Source organism: Abramis brama, assembly GCF_963993115.1.
Source record: "Abramis brama genome assembly, chromosome: 18".
Classification (NCBI taxonomy): Eukaryota; Metazoa; Chordata; class Actinopteri; order Cypriniformes; family Leuciscidae; genus Abramis; species Abramis brama.
In genome coordinates, this window is record NC_139980.1 from 14,709,824 (window position 1) to 14,734,583 (window position 24,760).

At 35.9% G+C, this 24,760-nt stretch overlaps 1 protein-coding gene across 2 annotated transcripts in view; it reads right to left on the reverse strand.

Annotated features, from left to right (window-relative positions):
• dab1a (DAB adaptor protein 1a) overlaps window positions 1–24,760 on the reverse strand; it is a 364,356-nt gene that overhangs the window by 19,513 nt on the left and 320,083 nt on the right. Inside the window, exons 6-13 of one of the 2 annotated variants that reach the window (XM_084092068.1) lie at window positions 20,770–20,901; window positions 18,627–18,746; window positions 17,384–17,422; window positions 15,824–15,886; window positions 12,142–12,195; window positions 6,145–6,207; window positions 4,919–4,981; window positions 4,657–4,753 (exon numbers count right to left, since the gene is read on the reverse strand). In XM_084092068.1, coding sequence (XP_083948194.1) covers window positions 4,657–4,753; window positions 4,919–4,981; window positions 6,145–6,207; window positions 12,142–12,195; window positions 15,824–15,886; window positions 17,384–17,422; window positions 18,627–18,746; window positions 20,770–20,901 — 631 coding nt within the window. The remainder of the gene's footprint in view (window positions 1–4,656; window positions 4,754–4,918; window positions 4,982–6,144; window positions 6,208–12,141; window positions 12,196–15,823; window positions 15,887–17,383; window positions 17,423–18,626; window positions 18,747–20,769; window positions 20,902–24,760) is intronic. The other variant, XM_084092069.1, reaches the window with a different exon arrangement.

Genomic DNA, 24,760 nt, shown 5'->3' on the forward strand with positions numbered 1-24,760 from the left:
CATTACACATCTTGCTCTTTCTTTCCAATGAGTAACGCTGATTCAAATAATAAAACTCCCCATCGTATCTTATCTCTATGACATGCCACACGCACTGTGAGAGCGTGTCTGGAATATTTCAAAGAGGCATGAGATCAACTGTAGTTGGGTTGCTCACAAAATAGGAAGTTGTGGAAAGATGTGATCCTTCATCTTTAAAAATGACTCTACTTAGGTGTTGACATTAGCTATTTAAAGGGACTGTGTGTAGGAATTTCTCCCATCTAGTGGTGAAATTGTATTTTGCATTCAAACGAATAATGCTCTCCAGCGCCTCACTTTTTCAAATGCGCGTTGCATCTACGGTAGCCGTTATGTACTAAAAAGCTATGACAGGATGTCTTATAGCACTTCGAGTTTTTCTTCGGGTGAACAGGTTTGTTATTTAAAACAAACTGAAACTTGAAACAACGAAAAAAAGAATGTTACAGTATGAATTACTGACTGTGAAAAACATTAACTATGGTAATTAGTAGTAATGCCTTCTTTACTCGTTATATTTTTTTGAAGTACGTGCATTATTAGATATCATCATCATCAGAGCCTTCTCTAACGTTACTTTACTCAATAGCTGCTATTCATCAAAGAGCCTGTTTAACTTTTAACTATAAATGTTCTACTGTCTATATAATAAAGTACACAACCAAGCAGTGAAAAAAAAAAAGCTTGTAATTAAGACCGTAACATTGACTTACCTGTCGAGAAGAAAGCAGGCAACTTTAGCGTCTCTTTTGAAAGCTTTCTCCTGCATTAGCTATCCCGACATTAACCCTTGTTTTTGTAATCTCCGGTCACGTTTCCTTTTACGGCCTATTTTGGACTTTTTCGACGACGAGTGTATAAATAACCGTGCAGTGCATCCTTTTAAACTTGCCGCGGCAGTGACAAGCGCCTCTCACTGCTCTGCGCCTCCGCTTCTGCTGGCTTCAGTCACGTGACGCTGGTTCTGAACGAAAACGCATTGTGGAAACGCGTTGGCCTAGTACTTTTTGTCCCTCTCTGCTATTATAGTTTTTCAAGATGGCGGAACTACATGGAAGCCTCCGTGGACCTACCCGTCCCATGTATATAAAGATAATAAATTCTTCGTTTACGAGGATTAGTCTGATCATTGGCATAGGTATTTGTACACCATTGAGGGGATATTTATTAATAAAAATATTGATTTTAGATAATAAAATACCTAAAAAGCTACACATAGTCCCTTTAAAAGATGAATCAATCGTTTTAATCATCTGAAACCTGCTGTGACTTACCTTCCAAAGTGACTTATTCAATGCATTTAAAGTCAAGTATGCAAACATGCACAAAGCACGCACATTTGGATTTGTGCTAAGGTATGAGCTAAGTTAAGTACAAGTTTAAGTACGTAAGTACAGCGTTTATTTGTATATGGCATGTAAATTTGTTCAGGCTTGGCATTTATAATAAATGTTGATTATAATGAATACCAGTATAATTTATGATTGTTTTATTCTTATATATTTTTTATTCCTGTTCTGAATACGTTAAATTTAAAGGATTTGTTGTGGAGTTAGGGGAACCATGTTTGTAGTACTTATGTTCGGATTTACAGTATTTGAATTATTTCTGAATGTAATAATAAAATGTGACCTTTTTTTTCTCTCAACAATGCAATTTTGACCCGGTGCAACTAATAGTCAGATGCGGGTATATATTTTATAATTTTTTTTATTTATTTATATATATATTTATTTATGATAAATAATATAAAATATATAAATAATATTATATGAATAATATAAATTATATTTGTTATTTATTTATCTACTTTATCCACAAAATTAAGGTGACAGCATTAAACAGCATTTTTAAAATAGTTCAACTAAACAATATTTTAATAAATAGTAATACAATTATGAGCATCTGTATTTGTGATTTAGTATTTTGAAAACAGCTTAGCTATTGACACACACACTAATAAATGTAACAGCATTTTTACATGTATTTAGTTACTCCTCAATTCACGATGCTGACATAATGTCATTGAGCTGTGTGAGATGGGAACATCTGAAACATGGAGTTGCAGTAACGGTGTGTGGTTGTCTCAAGGACCAGTGAGTGGAATGCTTGGAGAAGTTCTATATGTGAATTTAAGTAATCGTGCATGTCCATCATTCAGTCAGGCAGCAATGGGCTGTCTCATCACAGCAATGCACCCCTGCACTGGTCCATGATGGCCCTCGACAATCATTTTTGAGCAGTGGATCCACCATTGACAAATAGGATGGAATTATGGACTGTTATTCAGGTACATGGGAAGCAAAACCTGAAGCACATCTCCAGTATCCTGCGGACATGTCGAGGAGTACTATATCTTCTAGTGGAAAGATGGCACTAAATTAATTTAATTAATAGCGTTTTTTTTTATAAAAATGAATTATATTATTTATAATCATATTCTATTTTATTTCTATTTATTTTATATTTTATTTATTTATTTGATTTTATTATGTAACTAACTGCTTCATAAAATCTTAAAGTCATGCTATATTATAAATATAGAACACATATAGTCACTATGTTCACAATACAGCATAGCTTTCCTAAGTAAGATCATAATTAAGTAGCGTGTTCACGTTCAGATGATTTATGTTCCATTTGACATGCCATTTAGCCCACAAGTTTCATTGAAAGTGACTTACAATACACTGCCAGCGGGACCAGACCCCCTGAAGCACTCTGGGGAAAAGATTTTACTTGAAAAAAGCCAGAATGATTCCACAAAGGTGAAAGATGTGCTCATGCTACCATAACTGAACTGTGAGAATCCCATCAGGACAGGTGTGTCGGAGTCAAGCCTGGTGTTTATGATTTTACAACACAGAGGGGAGTTTGACTGAGGGAAAGAATTGAAGACAGATGGGACAGATGATACACTACTTGATTCTACACATATCAATGCTGTACTGTTTACTGTTTCAGAGGAAGTCAATCTGGCTGGAACAGATGTCCCAGGGAGAGCAAAGTCACTGCACAAGGGCTATTAGTTTTTAATAACTGGTTCAAATATCATGACGTACCTGTAGAATTTAAAGTGGTAGCACTTCACAATTTAGAGTTCACTATGTAACAATTACAATCGTGATGTTTTGTGAAAAAAGACTACGGTGAAAACTTTTTAATTGGTAAACAGTATTATTCCGGTTTTTTTTTTTTTAGTAGTACTGTACATTAAAAGGGGTTCACCCAAAAATTTAATTTATGTCATTAATTACTCACCCTCATGTCATTCTAAACCCATAAAACCTTCGTTCATCTTCGGAACACAAATGAAGATCTTTTTGATGAAATCCGAGAGTTTTCTGACCCCTCCATAGAGTGCAACGTTATTATTATTATTATCAATAAGGTTGAACCACTGTAGGCACATGTACTATTTCAACGATGTCTTTACTACCTTTCTGGGCCTTGAAAGTGGTATTAACGTTATAGTCTATGGAGGGAAAGAAAACTCTCAGATCTGAACGAAGATGAACGAAAGACTTACGGGATTGGAAACGACATGAGGGTGAGTAAATGATGACAGAATTTTCATTTTTGGGTGAACTAAGTTTTGTACTTGTGTGGATGACACTGTTCATCTTCTATATATTAATATTTACCTCAGCTTTTGGAAAAGCTACTTGTGGGGACTTTGATTAATAACATGACTTTCTCTTTACCATAATTTTTCTAAGATGAAAAGTCACCTTAAAGGCCAGTAGTAGTCTATAAAAGATGTTTGTAATTAGATATATTAACATTATTAAAATGTTGGTTCTGGCAAGTTCAGGCATAGGGTAATTCACCCCCCAAAAAAGACCATTATGTAATATTTATTTCCCTCATGTCATTTTAAATCTGTATGACTTCCATTCTTCTGCAAAACATAACTGTAAAATAAGTTATTTTAAACTGTTTTTGTCCATTTAATGAAAGTCAATGTGGCCCAAAACAACATTCGATCCCATAAACTTTTCAATGGATGGAGAAAATCACTGAGATTTTTCACAATATCTTTATTTGTGTTTCACAGAAGAAAGAAAGCCATACAAGTTTAAAACGGCATGAGAGTGAGTAAATATTTGAACCACTCCTTTAATAATCTGTATATATTTTGTTTAATTTAATCAAAGAATGAGAGAGAGGGGTGAACATGGTGATGAAAAACTAAACATTGCCCCTTAGTGGTCCAAAAATCCTTGACTAAGTGGACATCAGGGAAAAAAATAACATAATAAAAATGTATGATATGACTCCCGAACAGATGTGCGTGTTAAAAAGGCATCAAACACTCACAGATATAAACACAAACACACACACACACACACACACACACACACACACACACACACACACACACACACACACATAAACACACAGAGTAGCACTAGAGCAGATAGAGGTAACGCTGTGTCCTCTGCAAGGCATTTATCATGCAGATCAGTACAGCAGCCAGTAATGAGAGAATTCATATTCTACAGCAGGAGGACGGGACATCTTATTTAGCCGGAACTAGACAGACACACATTACTTAATTTACATCCGCCCCATTCCATGTCTCCTTTATCTATTTTCTTGGTATTGTTTTACCAGGGGCGAATTTTCTCCTACCTGAGGGTACAGAGGCAGGGTTGAAGGGGGTGAACAGTTCGGATGGAGTCTGGTGGGCCAGCGTGCGGTCCAGAGTATTAGCCGGAGATGCTGGGGTCTGTGGAAGAGGAGAATCACAGCAGTCTAAACAGAAGCTTCCCAAAAAAAAACTACACTTGCTCATAGCTCAACTATATCAAAATGGCATACTGTTTACATACTACCTAATTAGTATGCAGTATACACTGTGCAGTATTTCTGCATTCCATTTGGAGTCACTCACCGAGGGGGACGTGATATCAGGAGGAGTGGACATGTCTCCGAAAAGCTCTAACTGGTTGATATTCTGCAGATGAAAGAGGAACATTTACCAAAATCAGATGTGTTTCACCTCAGCACTCACTGCCATGACAGTCTAGTCTTTGCCACAGAATTTAGGCATCTACCTTGGGCAAACAGTGGTTTGAATACAAATGGTGACTTATGGAAATGATAGTGAGTTGCTATAAAAATGATATAAAAAACATATAAAAGATGATGATGACTTCTTGTACCCACCGATCATGTACAGCACGGATAAATAAACAGTAATTTATTTTCATTTCCATCTATCCATCCATCCATCCATCCAGCCATCTAATCTACAATATAATATAATAAGAGATAATTTCTAGGAAGATAATGAGTGAATATTTTGGGATATATCCTGCATTCACAGTCATTGCTGAACAAGGGCATGCCAGTCCCAGTAGGATTTAGCAGGACTTTTTCTGTTTTTTGCTGCCTAAAATGTCTGAATTTTCTGCAGCCTTTATTTATTTATTAATATTGTGGTGATAGCAACTGAATTATTTGTGTTGTTTCGCAGTGAAAACCCACCAACAATCATATCATACTGTACTTATTGAAACTTGCCAAAGCCGAAGTCCTTGTTCTCTGTATGGCTGGGTCCATCTATGTACACTTTTCACTGCAGTACAATGGCAGGGCAACTGATTGATTAATTTGGTCGGGCTTGGAATTATGGATGCCACATTTGAAACAGCACACACAATAACACGACTGTGTGCATGACCTTTGAGACCACTGTAAAAATCTTGCGCACATGGTCTCTGACTGATTTATTCATGGGAGCACAAAATCCAACCTATTCAACAGGGTCACACTAGGGTCACCTAAAAGAGCTCTGTCATTTGACTATAAAAAAGAAAGGTCAGGTATGAGTAAGTAGACTACTTCCAGGAGACTAGTGGAAAAGGTAAAAAGCAAGAGACAGGGGATTTAGCAGGGCTATAAACTGTTCATAGCGGGAAGTGTGACATTTACTTTCCTGTACAGGGACTCTACTGAAGTCTACAGAGGACCATAGTGCACTACTTATTACTTTATAACTAGATTACAGCTAGAGGAGCTTTCTAGGTCATTTGCAATCAAAACAACAGCTTGGAGGATCATGGGAAGGCTGAGGGCAGGTGTGGAGAAACTTCGGCCAGTCATTGTCCACCTTACCTTGGTGACCAGCAACAGGTCAGTGTCTAGATCCAAGAGATCGATCTGTTGGTTATGTTTGTTCTGCAATGATAACATGGTGTTAGATGAAAGATGAAATGGGACACACAGAAAATGAGGTCTGTTTTGGGAAGGTGAAGTGTGATTAGATGAGATGGATGGTACTTTACCTGAACAGGTGAGGTTACACATGTTTACCTCACTATCCCACTATCAATTCGTGGCTTTTGCATTTTTTTTTACCAGATTATCTCTCAACAGGTTTGAGCCCGACAAATGCAAAAACCAACAGTATTTATCTTCGCTAACTCGCATCCCACCCCATAGTCCCAAACTTTAATTTGTGGAAGGAGCAATCAAACTAAAAAATGATTTTTAACCAGCTGCCGGCAGGCTTTAATGGGAAAATAATGTGCTCAAATGGGCGTCCCTTGAGATAACATGGGAAGAGCAAAAGACCATGAACAACAGCTGCTCCCATCTTACATATTTGTGCTGCTGAAAAAGCAACACAGGCGAGGAGAGGATCTTATACAAAAGGAGAGGATGGGTAGACCATGAAATAGAAAAGAACACCAAGAACCCTTTCTTCGAACATGATTTACTTGGTTAGCCGGATAAAGAGGCTTCTTCACTTGGTGCCCTCAGAGAGACATGACTGAAGGAAAACAATTTATTTTGGTAACTTTACATTAGGTTCCATTTGTTAACGTTAGTTAACTACAATTACTTAAAAAGTAGAAACAAGTATTTGTTACTGTTAATTTACAACATTCCACATTTAATTTTAACATTATTTTTTATTAGTTTCAGTATTTTTGTTGTGTTTTTATCATTTTTATTAGTGATTTATTATGTCTATATATAGTATTTATTAAGTCTTGGTTTAGTTTGAGATTATTTAGTTTTAGTTATTTTAGTACTTCAACTTAAACTAAAGTGAGAAATGTTCCTTGGGCACTGAAATAAAAGTTTAACTTTTTTGTATTATTTTATTTCAGTTAGCGTTAATCGTATTTCAAGTACCGAAAATATTTGTTTTATGGTTTTAGTACTTTGATAACAAAGATTGATAAATGTTGTGACAAATGTCTTATTCATTGTTTGTTAAGTTGCAATGCGTGATACATATTTTGTCATTACAATTTAAATTTGTCCGGATTATGTTTTGTTCTTTGTGTTTGTTTAAATTCCTTTCTTGCTAATTGACCTAATTTCCAAGTATGTGTCAGATTGATTTAGTTCACCTGTTGTTCATTAATTATCTCACTAGTTTCCTCATTTGGTTGTGTATATATTCTCTCTCTTGTGTTCAGTTGTTTGTCTGGTCTCGTTGATGTAAAGTGGTTGTTTTCCTGTCTCCTGAGTTTCTATGACCTGTGATCTGCTGAATTTTTGGATTAAAGACTGTTTCCTTGAGTTGGGCCTACTCCAGCCGTGCGATTCATTAGATACTGTACAAACAGCCCGTGACATAATTTAGTGTTCACTTTAAAAACCCACCTTAATATAAAAACAAGATATGTAAAATTTGACATTCATGACATTCAAATGACAGACATTCACATTGATTTCTGCTACAAAAGACAACTCAGGATTATGATGGAATCCGGGAAGTTATCCGGCTAACCAAGTGAGACCAGAATTAACACTGACAACAAGATAAACACACAAGATCTGGACATGTACATGTAAAACATGCAATAAAATCAAGTGAGAACTGACTCCAGGTCAGTGGCTCAGGTTTCAGAAGCAGTTGACACCTGAGATGGTTAAGTCTGAAAGTCTCTCTATGTTAGCGCTTGGTGTTCGGTGTTAGCGCTTAGCTTTAAGAATCGAAGTATGGTCATATCAGTCTGAGAAAAGTAAGCAGGAATAAGCCACTGCTAGTGACATGTTACATTTGCTAATGCAGTTATGAGTGAATGGACAAACATGAAGGAAAGCAGAGGCAGTGTGATAGAAAGGGAAAGAGAGAAAGCATCATCAAGGTCTGGGTTGTGTAGCTTTCTTCACTCGATCAGTTAAGCTGTCTAACATTAAAAAGGGCTTCATTCATAAAACATAAGCAGAACTCTGAATAATGCAGCAATCTACATTTCACTCAGTTTGGTTCTGCTTGTGTTTCACAAATGAGGCCGAATAAGTGGAAAAAACTAAAATTTGATTTGTTCCTGCCATGTTTCCAGGGTGATGGTGTTCGCCTCACGTTGTTTGGTTTTGAAGGTCATTGAGCTGGAACTGCCATTCTACACTGCGCCCAGTAGCTGAATTAAATGGCTGTAATATTACCAGCCCAAAAGATGCCATCAAATCGATCTCTTTACACACCCTTGGGGATCACCATTGAGGATAATGGGAAAGATGACATCTGGGCCCCACAGTGATGAACTGTGTCAGTCAAAGCGCCTTGCATGCTGCTGACACCTTATTACTGATGGATATCACGAGTGCTGATAACTACCTTCTTATCTGTTATTATAACAAGCTGCCTCTCCTGCGAAAGTATGACTCACATGATGTATTGTCATTCCATATCCGGAACTACAGTATTTACACTAAACAGTCTCCATGGCAACATTTAGAACGAGGCTGGGAGTGAATATTAGTATCACGTTTATTTTGCCACAATCCATCAGCCTACTTTTCTATCATCATCACTTCAAAAGACTATCAATTAGCCGTCCCTTCGGAGAGAATAATTATCTTTGCGGTGTCCTGTGTGCTTTTAGTGCTGCCCGTTTCATTACGGACGGAGAGTAATGATCATGTAGCCACAGGCATGAAACCAACTGAGAAGCACAGCTTGGAAATGAAATCATATGTGGAGAGGTACAAGAAAAAAGAACAACACTAAAGAGTTATTCAAAGAAATGATTCATTAAATACTGTTTATCAAAGTTAATTCTTTAGTAGGCAAAAATATAATGGGGGGAATTTACTAAGAATAAATTGCACTGACTGATATTGTTGTTTATTTGCGCACACTGCCTGCTTTGTTCCACCGCATGATTCACTAAGGGAAATATGAAAATTAAATAATGTGCAAACATGCTCCAAATATATCTGCTAAACGCAGTTTCAGATGTGAAGGATGCGGCAGAATACCATGATCTGGCATACTGCATTTTTTATTTTACTTCTTTTGAACAATGTGTATTAAAACAATGTGTATTAAAAGTGCAAAACAAAGGAAAACTAAACAAAAGAAAGCAAAGCAAAGCAAATTAAATAAATAAATAAATAAATAAATAAATAAATAAATAAATAAATAAAGCAAAGCAAAGCAAAGCAAAGCAAAGCAAAGCAAAGCAAATCAAAACAAAAACCCCAAAACAAAGGAAGGCAAAAGAAAAAACAACAACAACTAAACAAAACAGAAAACAAAGAAAAACAACGAAACAAAATCTATTTGTCTTTATAATTTGATAATCATTTAATGAATCAGCCCTGCTATGAAAGCTAGAAAATGTACACAAATGTCTCCTAAAAAAAGTGTTTACTGAAATTTTAATAATTATAATAAATGTATAAATATAATGTACATTACACAATATATGTGTACATACTTAGTTTTATAGAAGTGTGCTTGTGCTAAAAACAATGACAATTCATTGCATTGAAATGCTTATTGAATTTGCCCCAAAATGCTGCAAAAGAAAAATACAAAAAAATCAAAGAAGCGCAAATAAATACATATAAATAAATAAATTCAGACCCACAATGTACAGTATGTGCAGATGCACAACACAAAACAGATTTACAGCCTAACAGTTCAAAAGCCAATTCCGTAGAGCCGAAAGAGTTATTTTATGAGTTGAAGCTGTGCAGATTTTGCTTCGGCAGAAATGAAAAAGCTGGGGAAGGCAGGATCAAGAGGCCACGCGACTTAGATTGAAACAGGAGAGAGGAAGAAGGCTGAAAATATGTGCGAGGAAAAGAGAGAAAAGAGTGAGTGGGTGTTTGAAAACATGATGGAAGAGGTGAGAGGAAGAGATGCCAGACAGTGGCACAGAGTGACATGAGGGCTGAGATGAGGAAAATCCAACTCAAACATTGTTTTCCAGGTCTGGAGTGACCCAAACAATTGAATATTTAAGACAGACTCAACCAACTCCAGGGTACGAGGGACTTTTGCAGGGGTTGTATGTGTTGTGATGGTGATTGTGTGAGGGTTTAGGCATTTAGCTGAGCTAAGACTGAATGAACAGAGCAGCTATAACACAAGAGAGATACAGACAGCAGAGACACTGGCCAGAACATGAAAAGATCAGCCATCTTTCTTTATCACAGAGTGTTAATGTTGAGGCCAAATGGCCTGACAAGAGATCATCCACCATTTAAAGAGAGAGAGCAAAATTCGCTAGAACTTCTTGACCAGTTGAATCTCGTTCACAGTACGATCGCAGATGCATGAGCACAACTCAAAAAATGCAGAAGAATGTTTGCCATCTCTCATTTAAATGACTTTATCTGTCAACCCATTTAAGCTACACAGACTTTCTTTTTTGTATTATTATAAATCATGCATGATTCACGAACATTCATGATGTGGCATTGAAAGAATAGTTCACCCAAATTTAAAGTTCTGTCATGTTGTTTCAACACATTAAGTTCTTCCTCTGTGCTTTTGTCTCGTTTTCTAGTACAAATATCTAAACATTCTTAAATAAAGATACATTTACTTGAGAAGCAAAATGACTTACGATGTTAATTTTTTTTTCTTCTAAAATAATTATCAAAACTGAGCGAGTTTTTGTGTAAAACAAGAAAAATAATTGCCACTGTAAAAAAAAAAAAAAAAAAAAAAAAAAAAAAAAAAATATATATATATATATATATATATATATATATATAGTTGGTTTAACAAAAAAAAAAGTAAGTTACCTGGTTGCCTTAAAATTTTGAGTTCATTGAAATAAATAAAAAATGAGTTAATACAATGAAGGAGATTGGTTTAATAAACAGAAACTCAAAATATTACGTTGATTTGACAAAAGATAAAAAGTTGTGATAACAAATCATGACAATACTTTTTACAGTGAATGGGGTCAGAAAAATAATCTTGTTTTCGATTTTGTTTATATTTCTGACCCCATAGCCAGATATTTTTTCTTGTTTAAGCTTAAACCCACTTGAGCTCATTTTGATCCTTTTTTTATTTGTAAGAATATATTAGTTTTTTTGTTTGTTTTCTCAAATTAAATGTATCTTGATTTAAGAATATTTAGATATTTATACTAGAAAACAAGACAAAAAGAAGATTTGTTTTTGTTTTTTGCAGTAAACTTCCCTGGAACACAAAAGAAGAAACCCTTTGGAGACTGTTCTAGTTGCTCATTTCCATAAAAATATGAATATAGCAAAAATGGTCCGTTTGAGTTGTGTTCTATATTCATGCTTTTATTTAATAATTACTTAAATTTCTGCCTGATACTGTGCATGAATCATATGGACCACATTTATGGCGCGCCACTTTTATATCCTTTTTAAAGCTTGAAAGACAGTCATTGCAAGAAAAAGAACGAGCACATTCTTCTTTCAAATCTCTGTATTCCATGGAAGAAATAAAGTCATACATGATTCATGAGAATTTTCTTTTTGGGTGAACTTTCTTGTCAACTTGATTCACAAGGCTGGAATGCCCTCATGAACGCACCAGCTGTCCTTATCATGGGGTGAAGACAAGCGTACATCATGCAAAAACCGACCAATCACGTAATGCCCAACACCCAAACAGCTAGAAGAAAAAGAAACAAACACAAAAACCACACATATACACAACCAGCCAAAAACGCACAAACAACGGGGGGTAAATTAAGAGTGCACAGTCTATGCGATTTACTGTAAGCCGGGAAATGAGTGCTGCTGAACTCCTCACGGGACTCGAGACAGGGAGCGGAAACATGCTTGATGCTTGGTGGTTCACATATTGAAAGGGTTGCCAGAGAGAGGCACAGGATAGTCACATAAACAAACACACACAGGTCCACTCACTGGATGTCGCTTTGGGACGTCATAAACTCCCTCCTTTTGTTGGCTGGTAGGGACCTGGTGTGGACAGGGAGCCCAGCCAAATGCACAGTTAACATGACAAGTTACCATTAGTTCAGATTTCAGCAAGAGATTTTACAAGGTCAATGCAGAAGGCAAATTTGATGCTTCCTGGAGAGCAAAATGAGCCATTGTCTGTGTATAAAGTGTTCTAATTAATAATATAAGTGCAAGATGCAGAAAATAGTGCATAGTAGAAATTAAAATTGAGCTTGAATAATAATAAAATAATAATAAATATTTGTATTATTTATAAAAATATATATATTTTATTTATAATAAATGTTTAGATAAAATAAATAAAAATAATATCAATATAATTTTATAGTCTGCATGATAAATATTTTATTTTATTTTCTATTATTGATCAAAAAGTTATGACAACGTGTTTTTACATTGCCTTAACTCAAAATTAAAAATATATTTTAAACAAAATAAGTTCATTTATAAGTTATACAAGACATACATTTGTTTAAGTCAGTTTAGCATTTTTTAGTCAGGAAATCAAAATAATATCAATATAATTTTATAGTCTGCATGATAAATATTTTATTTTATTTTCTATTATTGATCAATAAGTTATGACAACATGTGTTTTTACATTGCCGTAACTCAAAAGTAAAAATATATTTAAAACAAAATAAGTTCATTTATAAGTTATACAAAACATAAATTTTTTAAGTCAGTTTAGCACAATTTAAGTTAAAGTTGAATTAAAAATCCAAGTTGATTGTACTTAAAAAATTAAGGTAGTGACTTTTTTTTTTACAGTGTACCATCATTTTCACGTTCAAATTAGACGGCTAGAAAAGATGCAGATCCTTTCTTTGTCTGTTATTTTCACGTCTTCTCTCTCGCTCTCTTTTTAATTTGCCATTGTTCTTAATTCCACTCTTGCTGAGAGACTGATTGCCGCTGTGTTTTTATTTGATCGTACACTTGAAGTGATCTTTCTATTTCTTTTATTCAAAGATCACACAGCGACAGCAATGATTAATCATTCGCACTCTTTCATTTGGAGAAAGGGCAGAGGAGAGACCTGCTGCTTTCCTCTCACAGCAGAGTAATTTCTCCATGCAGACTTTGGAAATCTCCCTACGCTCAGCATCAATCCCTCAGCTCGGTCATGCTATCCAAACTTTACCAGAGCCAAAACTACTTGGGACCCAAGGGGCCCGCTGGAGGTCAAGGTTACTTTTGATGCATAGTGTTAGCTTCGGTTAATCAACATATCTTGTTATGAGATGCTGTTCTATAAGGTTAAGGAATGTTAGATAGCGTTTCTTTACAGTTGTTTCCCTTAAAATAGGGTTCCCGTATAACAATTAAGAGAAGACGCTATACAGGCAAAACTATTGTTTTTTCAGGCACTGGTCAATTTTGAGATTTTGGGCTATTTTGCTTGCATTTTAGTTGACAGAATTTTCTGATTTATGTCATGAGAAAAAGAGATATCCAAAATCCCCTCAGTAAAAACATTTAACAAAATGGAATAAGAATTTCAAACCTGGCTTTATCCAAAGTTCAATTCCTGTTCTCGAAATGTATGCAAATCTGTGCATATTTAATTAACTAATGCCTCACATGCATATTTAAACATAACATTTCAGAAAAAAACAATTGTCTCAATAAGTCAACTGGATAAAGTATGGTATATATCAGTTCAATGTTTTATTCACCTGTAGTGTCTTGCTTTAAGTTTGGGAAAATATTTTTTAGGAATATTGCACACAAAAAAGAGCAATTTGTAAACCAGTGGCATATTTTAAAGCTAAGCATAGCTAGAAAATGTAGACACACTATTAAAAATTTCCATGAATTTTTCATTTTATTTTCAATTCCCTGATATTTTCATGGCGCTCCATAATATGACCACGATTCATTGGTTCGATTGATGCCATTTATACAGCTTGACAGTGGACATCTAGAGAACACAAATCTCTTGTTCTGTTTATTTAGGTTTCCCGATTTCATTGCTGTTAGCGAACACCAAAAGTGATGTTCACGCAGATTCAATTTGACTCGGCCAATCTGGCTTTTTGTTTGATATGAGATGAGATCAGGTGTTAGCTGATCCTGGTTGTATTGATGTGACAGCAAGCAGATGTCTCTTTCATGCTCCTGAGTTTCCGATATCTGTCCTGATGTCAGCGACAAGTGAAGGAGTTTGTGAAGTGTCAGCTTAGCGCTTGAGAGCCGAGCAGATATTTGAATTTAGAGGGTATAATTTGGTCCGTGATGGTGTTTCAAGCTTTCGTGGAGCTTACTTAACTGAATACGACATTAAGTCGGCTCTGTAAAAAGTTGTGGAGGAGACAGACTGGCAAAGTGTTGGGGCACTAATGTGTTTATTGTTTAGCTAGGCAGTGTCTCTTTTTGACTCAAGCCACAGGTGACAAAACAAAGCAGCACCTGAGGATACAACACCTGCTGTTGTCTTGGTCATGGCGCTTGGAGCACAAAACATTGCTGGGTGTAAATCTTTGAAAGGGCCGTCACGCTGAATTAGTGTGGCTTGGCGAAGCACTCTGTTCTAATTCACAGGTGGGACTCTGGCAGCTACACAGTGGAGCTGTCAGTATAGCTGCACCATCAAAACCAAGGGATTCTTCTAAAGTGTTATTTAAAGAAGAATGCCGGTTTGTTTGGAGGCTTCCTATTGGCTGTTTGATCATCAAAACCTGTGTTGGTCCATGAAAGCTGTTAATGATAGACCTAAGCTTGATGTATTATGTGTTTGTTTGTTTTTTAACTGACAGATTGTATTGTGTTGTGGACGGCGACAGTAATTTCAACACACTGTAAAAGTGATTCTTCGAAGTAAATGAAACGAAGATTATTGGTGTATGTTTTACAAGAAAATACGATTTCAGTCATTCTCCTTAAATTTTTTTGACATTTATTTGAAATTATTTGTGAAATTTACAATAAATTTATGTACTATATATATATATATATATATATATATATATATATATATATATATATATATATACACACACAATTTTTTTATAATAATTTATAATATATATTTTATTAAAAAAAAATGTTAGACTAGATTTCTTTCAAGCAGGAGTGTAGGAAAAATCAGAAAAATCAGGGGTGACATTATAAACCTCACAAGCCTGGCTCATGAATATTAATTAGGTCAAAAATCTGTTTAAACGATGTAAAACAATGAGAAACTACACCGTTATTTATTTATTTAAAATGTAAAATATTTATTTCAATGAATTTTGAGTAGAACTTGTAAGTTATGTATTTGACCTTATTAAACATATTTTACAGTGAAACATTATAAAACATATTGAAATTAATATTATAATAATTTATGAATAAAAATATGAATTTATTGTTAACATTTTTATTGAATTAGTCCAATTTAAAATAGCAGAGCTGGCAAACTTCCAATTCTCAGAAAAAGAAAAAAATACAGTAGTTGTCACATCCCCCATGTTCAAATCCCCCACAAATATTATTTTGCATGGACATATGCTACTCTGAATTGTTTGTTTTGTGCTATAATAATAATATAAGTAAATTGTTACTAGTGGTGAACATGTTTTGAAATCTGATTATGTAATTATCAGTTAAAAGGTATCATTATCAAGATTTGGTAGTGTACCTGATATATGCTCTCCTCTGATTGGTCACGGATGGGCTCGTGTCCCGCCTCAAATACAATGTACTACAACATCGGCAGCAGAAGAAGATAAAAAGGCAAAGGGACAGGAAAAAGGTGAGTGCGAAAAGAAAAGAGAAAAGGAAGAAGACTGATTGATCACACAGAATCAACAGCGGCCCCCAGGAAGAGCGCAGTGACCCCTGTAGCCTTGAGGGACACAGCGGACGGTTCATGTTTCACTGCAACTACAACTATGATAGTTTCAATGCAGAGAAGAGTATTCACTCTCTACATTCGAGACAACTTAAAATAACCATAATAACAAATACAAGAACATTTCTGAGGGAATAATTACGATTTGTTCTTTCTGACCCACGCCTCATGCATATATTCAGTCTGATTTCGGGCTTTAAAATTTCATCATCCCATTTTTTTTTTTCCTGTATATCCGTACCCCTCTGTTTCTGTACCTGCGAACAGGGCAATGTTATGAATTTTACAACGTTAAGGAGAAATAAATCAAAGTCTAAAACCCAATATTTCTTTTACGATGCATGCTAATGTTAGCTTAGCAGGGGTAACAAAACTTTCCCAGAGTTGGTCTGCATTTAAGATGCTAACCAGTGAGTTTTAGGCATTATTTAGGAATGGCAGACCTGTTTAAACCCATAGCTGTGATATATTCCTCCATAACGCAGGGACCACACAGAGATGAGAGCGATTTTTGGCAAGCGACATTCTAGCTAATTGCTAATTCCTATCCATTCAAGACCACATTAATGCTAATGGCAGAATCGTCTCCATTTTCTGTGACATTAGATCTAATGGCTTAGTTGTTCTCATTTACAAACTAGGCTACTGTCGCCATTGGCCATTTCATTCTGTTACACAGTTAGCCACTGGCTAATTCTCTTCTTCTCTAGCCGTCTTAACAGCAAATTGATAGTGCTTATCAGGTCTTTACTATACTGCAAGTAATGACTGATTCTTAAGCTAACTGCTGGGCCTAGAAGCAATGTTTCTCATTTCTCTTCTACTTTGTTAGTAACAGCCAATGGACGTCCAGTCTTGCTTTTTAAAGATACACTCCAATCATACACAATAGAATACATAGAAGGCTAGATCATTCGCAATATGATGCACAACGAACAATACGGAAAGGCAATGTAATGCATGTAAACACACACACACGCAGCCCAGATGAGATGTGTTAAAGCTGTCTGTTTTCAGTACAAAATAAAGGAGGCTCCCAGAATTGCTCTTGCATCAGAGTTTTATCAGTATATTCCCAATTCATGAAAAGGAAAGGTTAACAACACTTTGCAGCGATGATTCACAGTTTACTTCTATATAGAAATGATGAAATAACAAGACTTATTAATTCAGGAGGAGTGAGGAAAGAGCAGAGAAAATGGAGTGGAATCATTTATTTCTGTAAATGAGATTAAACGCATATTGCTGAGCAGGGAGCCCTGTTTAAAGTGACATTGAGAGGCACACTAAATTGACAGCGTACATTCAGGCAGACATAACGATTAACGATTTATTTCAAAGCGTTACCTGATACACGGGATCCTCCACATCTTCCTCCAAAATGGTCTGCAGGAGTGATCACACAGAGGGAGTGATTGAAGGAAGGAGAGTATTGGTAGAAGGAAACGGGAGAGGTGATTATGACGAGAAAAAGAAGCCAATTTTTGGTCATTTATGTAAAAACAGAGCAAAAGCACAATTTCAACATCAGCTAGTGAAAATAGGAACAGAAATGCGGCCTGCACAGACGAAAGGAGGGATTCTGTCTCGATTGAAAAAGCAGTGTGAAGGAAATCACCCCGCATATATGCACCTGAGATTCAACAGAGAGAGAGAGAGAGAGAGAGAGAGAGAGAGAGAGAGAGAGAGAGAGAGAGAGAGAAAGAGAGAGAGAGAGAGAGAGAGAGGGAGGGAGAGGGAGAGAGAAGTGGAAAGAGCTGCCAGACGATTGGTGCGCACCGGGATTTTGCCACTGTTTTGTCGTGTGAGATTATAAATTTAGGAATAGTAAAAAAAAATGGTAATACTTTAGTTTAGGGTCCATTTCTCACTATTAACCTAGTTGCTTATTAGCATGCATATTACTAGAATATTGGCTGTTTATTACTACTTATAAAGCACATACTGTAATAATACCTTATTCTTCATGACCATATTTTACATCCCTTAATCCTAAATCCTACCCAATACCTAAACTTAACAACTACCTTACTAACTATTAATAAGCAGAAATTCTGAGTTTATTAGGGAAAAGTCATAGTTAATAGTGAGAATTGGACACTAATATATATACCCCATATATACTGTATATAATAGGGCTGTGCAACGATTAATCATGACTGTTATTAATACACACACACACACACATATATATATATATATATGAGACAGTTGTTGTTGTACAGTCTGCCTCCTTGTTTACCCACTTCTCATTAATTTACAATCTTACAAGCAACAGTTGCAAAAAAAAACAAAAAAAGAAAAGAAAAAAAAAACAGTGCACCCGGCCTCATATGTGTATAATTATGTTATTCTCTGAGATAAATAATAAATATGCCCTCTCGGAAATGTGTTGTTTCTGTATTTTCACCCTTTTTGTATTGCATATTTCATTATTCCCTTTTGAGTTTGTTGTTGTTTCTCTTTTACACCACTCTCATTCGTCTGCTGACATATATGCGGCCGTATTTTGACCGAGCATTAGAAATTGTAAATTCTCTTTGGGTTTTTGAGTTTATGTGAGTGTGAAGGTTTCGTGCGTGTGTGTTACCTGATAAACAGCTTGTTCACATTGCTTGTCCTTCTGAGCTTTCTTCTCAATCTCCTCCCTCTGTTTAATCTCATAAATCAACTGGAAAAGGTCACGGAGGTCGAGGATCACAGGCTCAGCCTGGGAATACATGCAGAAAGACAGGCAGAGAGACAGATTTATAGAGGCAAAGAGGGAGAGAGAGAGAAAGGAAGAAGTGACATGATCTTCTCAGTAAGGTTCCATATCTGCTGTATTTCCTGTACGATTCTTCAAGCAATTCAGAGCAAAAAAACAAAAAAGAAACAAGAAAAAAAAGGACCTCTTAACCTCTTATTCAGCTGCTTTTAAATCTGCCAGATGAGAGGTGACAGAACAAAGTGCTTTCCGTTTGCAAGGGCTGGGTCAGATCAAAATTCACTCTTTGTAGTTACATTAAAAATGCATCTCCTTCCCAGTGAAGCCTAAATGTCACTTATATCTCAATAAATACATGGATGAAAATGCCCTCAAAACTCGCCGTGGGGATTTTTCTGAGCAGATGTGAGAAAGAAAGAGTGTTTACAGGGAAAGAAATGAGAAAAGAGAGAAGAAATAAGAAAGTAAAGAAGAATACATGCTGCAGTGGGTTTGTGGATAAATCATACACAATCATTTCAGCATTCAGTAGCATGATATATGAGTGTTTCTTACACTATATGTGACCCTGGACCACAAAACCAGTCACATGGATCACATGAGATTTATACATCATTTGAAAGCTGAATAAATAATCTTTCCATTGATGTATGGTTTGTTAGGATAGGACAATATTTGGCCGAGATACAACTATTTGAAAATCTGGAATCTGAGCGTGCAAAAAAATTGAAACATTGAGAAAATCGTCTTTTAAGTTGTCCATTTTTGTTTGTGATTGTGCTGCATTCACTCACAAAAATAAATGTTTTATATATTTGCGGTAGGAAATTTACAAAATATCTTCATGGAACATGATCTTTACTTAATATCCTAATGACTTTTGGCATAAAAGAAAAATCTATCATTTTGACCCATACAATGTATTTTTGGCTATAGCCACAAATATACCTGTGCTATTTGTGACTGGTTTTGTGATCCAGGGTCACATATGCACTTTTGGCCCAGCTTACTTGTAGAAATAAAACTATTTTCACACTTTTAATAGTTTATGTATTGTATACTATTTAATAGTATTTTGTGCTGGAAATTACATTTTTGGAATATAACAGCTCACTCCTTGCTAAGGCAAATTTTGTAGCTAGCATTTTGTGTATTCCAAATACACATAATTACATAATATTTTCACACTTTTTGCAAATTTGACAAAATTACTGCTTGATTAGAAATCACACACAATAAGACTTTATCTGAGGAAAGTGTGTGAATTGTGGTGGAAATTATGTTTTCTTTTTTAGATTATAGTTAAAATAAAAAATAAAATAAAATAAAATCTGTTAGTTTTAATTAAAATCAATCACTGGAACATATTGTACGTAGTTTAAAGTAACATCCAAAAGTACCATGGTATTTTTATGTAATACAATCCCTATACCACAATACTGATACTGCCACAGTACTAACAGGCAGAAAAAGAAAGAAAAAGAGAGATGGGGAGAAACAGCAGGATATGACAAATTTATTGGAAAAATTTATAAATGAGAGCCTGTGGCAGGAGTGAGTGAAAATAGCGCAGGAACATGTTGCCATTGCTTTATCTTTATGCGTTTACTGGGTCACTTGTAGTTCACAGTGAGAGAGCGATGGATGGGGAGAGAGAGAGAGAGAGAGAGAGAGAGAGAGAGAGAGAGAGAGAGAGAGAGAGAGAGAGAGAGAGAGAGAGAGAGAGAGAGAGAGAGAGAGAGAGAGAGAGAGAGAGAGAGAGAGAGGACAGCAGATACTCATCATCTCAGTATGGAAATCGATTGAGCAACTGCAAAAGAAGCGCAGCATTGCAGACTAGAGCAACGCAACAACAAAGAACAGCCGCAGAAACAACAACACATGGGAATGAACGCCAGTCAGGGACAGAGTCTTTATAGGAAGCTGTCATAACAGCAAGCGGATTGTAGTACATAATATACTCATGGTTTTGAAATACCCTAACGCATGTGAAAATTTGAGACTATTTTCAGGTATGAGTACTTACAGACTGAGCAGTTTTGATGGCCACAAACCGATGGTTTCCCTCTTTCCCACATACATAACCAAAGGCTCTGTGGTCCGTGATATCCTTCGCAATGTAGGAAATCTCATGAACTGCATGGTGGTGCTGAAGAACCTGTGGACAAAAACAACAAAAAAAGTACTTTAGAGCTGCATATACAGCTAGAGGAGAAGATGAAGTTTAGCTTTGATTTCAGACATTTTGACTCCCTGAATTATGTCCAAAAAAAGAAGAAGATCAAAATAAACCAATGACACTTTCAAACAATGAAGTCATTGTCACATGTGTTACGATTTCTGTCTTGTGTTCCCCTTGTCTTGTGTGGACTTGTGTTATTTCCTGTTTTGCGCCATGTTTTGTAGTCCTTTGTAGTTTTTACCATGCCAATCACTCATTTATGGTCAACTGAACCCAGATGTGCACCAAAACCTCCAGTGTGTCAACGACAAAGTTACTGCCTACTTGAACATTTATTTTTCATTATTTGAGTTCAAACTCTACTTCAAAGGACTGAAGCTTGAGTTTTTTTGTGCCCAAACTGAACTTTATGGTCAACTGAACCCAGGTGTGCATTGAAACCTCTTCTGTGAAAGCAAAAATGTTACATCCGAGCACCCACTTAAACTTAAAAATCCAACTACAGACATTGAATGGTCATGGAAATGAAGGGAGACATTAACCCAGAGAGGGAACTGGAGGGCAGAAATAGGTCAAGAGCTCGGAGCGAGTCGTCCTCCAGGATGATGGCTGAAACACCAGGGTCTAGGCACTAGTGTCAGCCTCCTGCCGCTGAAGAGCAATCATCTGCTGAAATCTACTGCAAGTGGCAATCTTCCCCTCACCACCCACTTCATCTAGAGTCATTAAAACATCACTAACACAATACACACGCCACATGCCACATGTACGGGGGGAAGGAGAGACGCACCCCCATGGGCCTGGCAGTTAACTCGAGAGTTGCAACAGGGGATGACATCTTATGACAACCCGTCTGACTGCGAGGTGCTATTTTCCCTGCTGAAATATGAAGTGTTGTCAGTGATGTGTTAAACAAACTTTGAGAAAGAGGGTTGCTTTGTTAAAAAAAAAAAGAAAAAAAAGTTTTGAATAAGGTTAATGGGCGGCTTTCATTATCAAACTTAATGATTTCACACTTAAAACTGAGCATGACGATTTCACATTTACATTTTCAGTGGTGTGACAGGCCTTGCGAAAATGTAGTACACTTTAGTATATTTATAGAAAGAGTACTTATAAAAGAATATGCTTACAGTAAGTGCAAACTGAATGTAATGTTTTTGGACTCTTAATTGCATGTTGTTTACAATTACTGTAGAGGTCTGCACTCACAACAGAGTACGTGGGTTCCCGCAAAATATAATTATCTAATACTAACAGCACGCAAACGTCTGTAACTGGAGATCTGAAGCGTTGTGTGTGGAAATTGGGGGAAAAAAACAGCCTATAGACAACGGAATGAGACAGAATCTAACCGGACCTGGACTGAAAAATCAACATATCTCTTTCTACGGCCTTTTTCAGACGGGAATGGGACAAAATGTGTTTCAGGTGGGAGCGGGATAACATATTTTTGGCGGAAGCGGAATTGAAAAATCCATCCTGTGCAGATCTCTAAATTACTGCAGCCTATGTGAAAATGTATTATAAGTTGTATTACAATTATTTTAAGTGCATCTTTATATGTAATTTCATAATTATTTCCACTGTCTTTGAAATACGGTATATGTACAGACAAGCATTTATGGTAAACTACTTTAATGTAATTTCTACTGAAGGTGTCGTGTCGTCATGTATTTAAATATATTTCTAAGTGTACATTTGTAGTGAAGTCTCAATTTAGTACCTTTGAAATATATTTACTTTAAATGTAATATTAATTAAAACGCTAAAATTAAGTACTTTATATATGCTTTAGTATGTTTGTCAACACATCAAAAGAACATTACTTCTTTAAAACACGGCAAATATTAAAACAATGATTTAAAATGTAGTGTAAAGTAAAACTTTCGTTTTAACATTAGAAAGTTCTCTTTTTAAAAGTGTGTTAAGAAACATCTCTTTATGTACACTTAATTAGCCTTTTATTTCATTAAAATACTGGCCTTTAACTTTTTTAAATTTTATCTGCAAATAGAGTTTTTTTTTTTTAAATAGGCTTATACTTTTAAGATTAAGTACACATTCAATGCAATTAAGCACACTTCTTTTTCACAAAGTAGTAGCTCAGCTGTTTTTTAAAAAGCATAGAAAGTCAGTCTAGCAGCTTTCAATTCATTTTTGTGAATTGTGTTGTACGCTGAAATGAACCAGTTCAAAAAAATGGTTCACTGATTGATTTAGTGGTGGATTTTATGTCATCTTTTTGTGGTGTCTCCACTATTGGTTTCACCAATGGTGGCATTCACAGCAAGCTGGTTTTTGATTTTGGATACAGTTATTTTACACAAAAAGAAATTCCATTTCATTCACTATATTAACTTGAAAAAAATAATAATATCTGGCTTCCCAGTGAATAAATTGCAAGAATGCTGCTTGTAATACAAAATGAAACAGTCCTACCAACTGCAGACTTTAATCTTCCAAGTGCTTTTCTGGGTTTTAGATGTAAAATCTTCGGCACATAACTGCGTTTCCATTCCTTCTGGGCAGTTTAAAATTGGAAGCATAGAAAATCCTTGAAAGATTAATTACTTGTGTGCCTATTCAACGCCAGCCTCCCTCTCACTAGCTCTGTTTGCCGTGAGCTTGCGTAGTGAGTCCTGTGTTATCGCAGCACATGGGTCGCTTCCATCATAACGACCCATAATCTGCAGGTCATTCACACACGTAAGAACTCATGCTTAATAATATTCACAGCACCATACGGCGATGATTCATCAGAACAGCACGTTCAGGTTGCTACCTTTTGTGGCTTTCATGCATTACTTTTCTTTAATTCAAATCATCGAAGCGGCCCAACGACCTCTGAGGTCACTCCACTGCATTGACGATGACACTGTTACCATGGTGAAGATACACTAAGCATCACGCTTCTAAGAGCTAGGTCAGAAAAGGACACGTTAGCACTGTTCCAAATCTAGCAACCATAGACATTAGCATTTTAAGGCATCATATACATGTATATGCTCTTCACGTGAAGGCTGTTCATTGTTATGTTGGCTTTCAAGATACAACATTCTGGACAAAGCATTAAAAAAAACAATCACACCCATTCCAGTCGGGAACCTGACGAAGGGCGGCGAGTTAAGGGACATGGCGCTATACAAGAGAGAGGCAGCCATTATATATATAATTACAAGGGAAAGGCAGCCATTCCGTCACAATATATATGAAGAGTTCAGATGCAAAACCCTCTAAGTGCCATCTGAAATTTTCTTCTAGAATGCTAATTTTTTATCAGGCTCGTATATTTAAGTTCAGTAATTTCACTTAAATGGCCATGAAAATTGAGAACCGCTGAAGCAGTAGGCCTGTGTGTGCTGACCTGAGATCTGCTGAAACCTTACTATACAGTCGACAAAATTAAAAAGTCGATGCATGTCTCCATTATGTTTAATACGTTATGTTTTGATTAACACATAAACATTTACTTTGCACCCTTAAAACCTTGGCAAGAGTTTACGTCAAAGATTTATATCAACTTAATTAGAAATTAAATTAGCTGTTCCTGAGAATAATTCTAGTATAGGCTAATAATAAATGTTTAGTTTTACAATCCATTCATTGTGTTTCCAATCTTTAAAATAATACAGTGAAAAGACAGTAATTATGTGATAAACATCTTTCCAACATGTTCTATTTTGTTACACTTATACTTAAGAAACATGCATTTCGTCACTCTGAAAAAATTGCACGCATGCTCAGCTCATCGGTTCTCGGTATGTTGAACGTGTCCCAAAGAAACAGTTCTCGGTTCTGTACTGATGATCCGAGAACCGCTGTACCTGTACGT